The sequence below is a fragment of the Micromesistius poutassou genome (assembly GCF_964030765.1).
Source record: "Micromesistius poutassou genome assembly, chromosome: 25".
In the NCBI taxonomy this organism is placed as follows: Eukaryota; Metazoa; Chordata; class Actinopteri; order Gadiformes; family Gadidae; genus Micromesistius; species Micromesistius poutassou.
Window position 1 is genome coordinate 18,242 of NC_140295.1, and position 515 is coordinate 18,756.

Sequence of the window (515 nt, forward strand, 5' to 3'; positions counted from 1 at the left end):
ACGCCTTTCTGTCTCCACTGCTGCCGCTGCAGGCAGACGGGGGCATTTCCCCTAATGTTGCATGTTGGAAAATATTCGCGATGAGCTCTTTTCTTGTCGACACCGGTGTGTGTGTGTGTGTGAAGAAGGCGGGTGTGTGTGTGTGTGCGTGTGTGTGCGTATCCGGTGGCCGAGTTGCTGCCCAGGTAAGCAGAAAATGGCTCTTAACTCAGGCCTGACCTTGAGGGAGGAGGCCATTCAATCAGCCGGCTGCACACAGCGAAGGCCCCTATCATCGCACTAATAGACTGGATCCTCCTCTCGGCCCAGATCATGGACGATGCACGGACGGTTGCCTCCTGCCTGGCAAGTTAAAGGGGTAATTTGTTCAATAAGTGTGACTCAGAAAATAAGCCATGACAAAAAGAAGAAGAAGAAAGGACCTCCACTGCTGGTTGAAAGGATTGGGCTTATTCGACGCTCTGCACATCTAATTAGATTTTCTGATTATAGACCCAACACAATTGGATGAGGCC

At 51.1% G+C, this 515-nt stretch overlaps 1 protein-coding gene across 1 annotated transcript in view; it reads right to left on the reverse strand.

The window, feature by feature from the left end:
• Window positions 1–314, reverse strand: part of LOC311370629 (tyrosine-protein kinase JAK2-like) — a gene marked incomplete at its 5' end in the record, with an annotated part of 8,739 nt that extends 8,425 nt beyond the window's left edge. The window contains one exon of the mRNA XM_084488107.1: window positions 258–314. Coding sequence (XP_084344233.1) covers window positions 258–314 — 57 coding nt within the window. The remainder of the gene's footprint in view (window positions 1–257) is intronic.
• Between the last annotated feature and the right edge of the window lie 201 nt (window positions 315–515).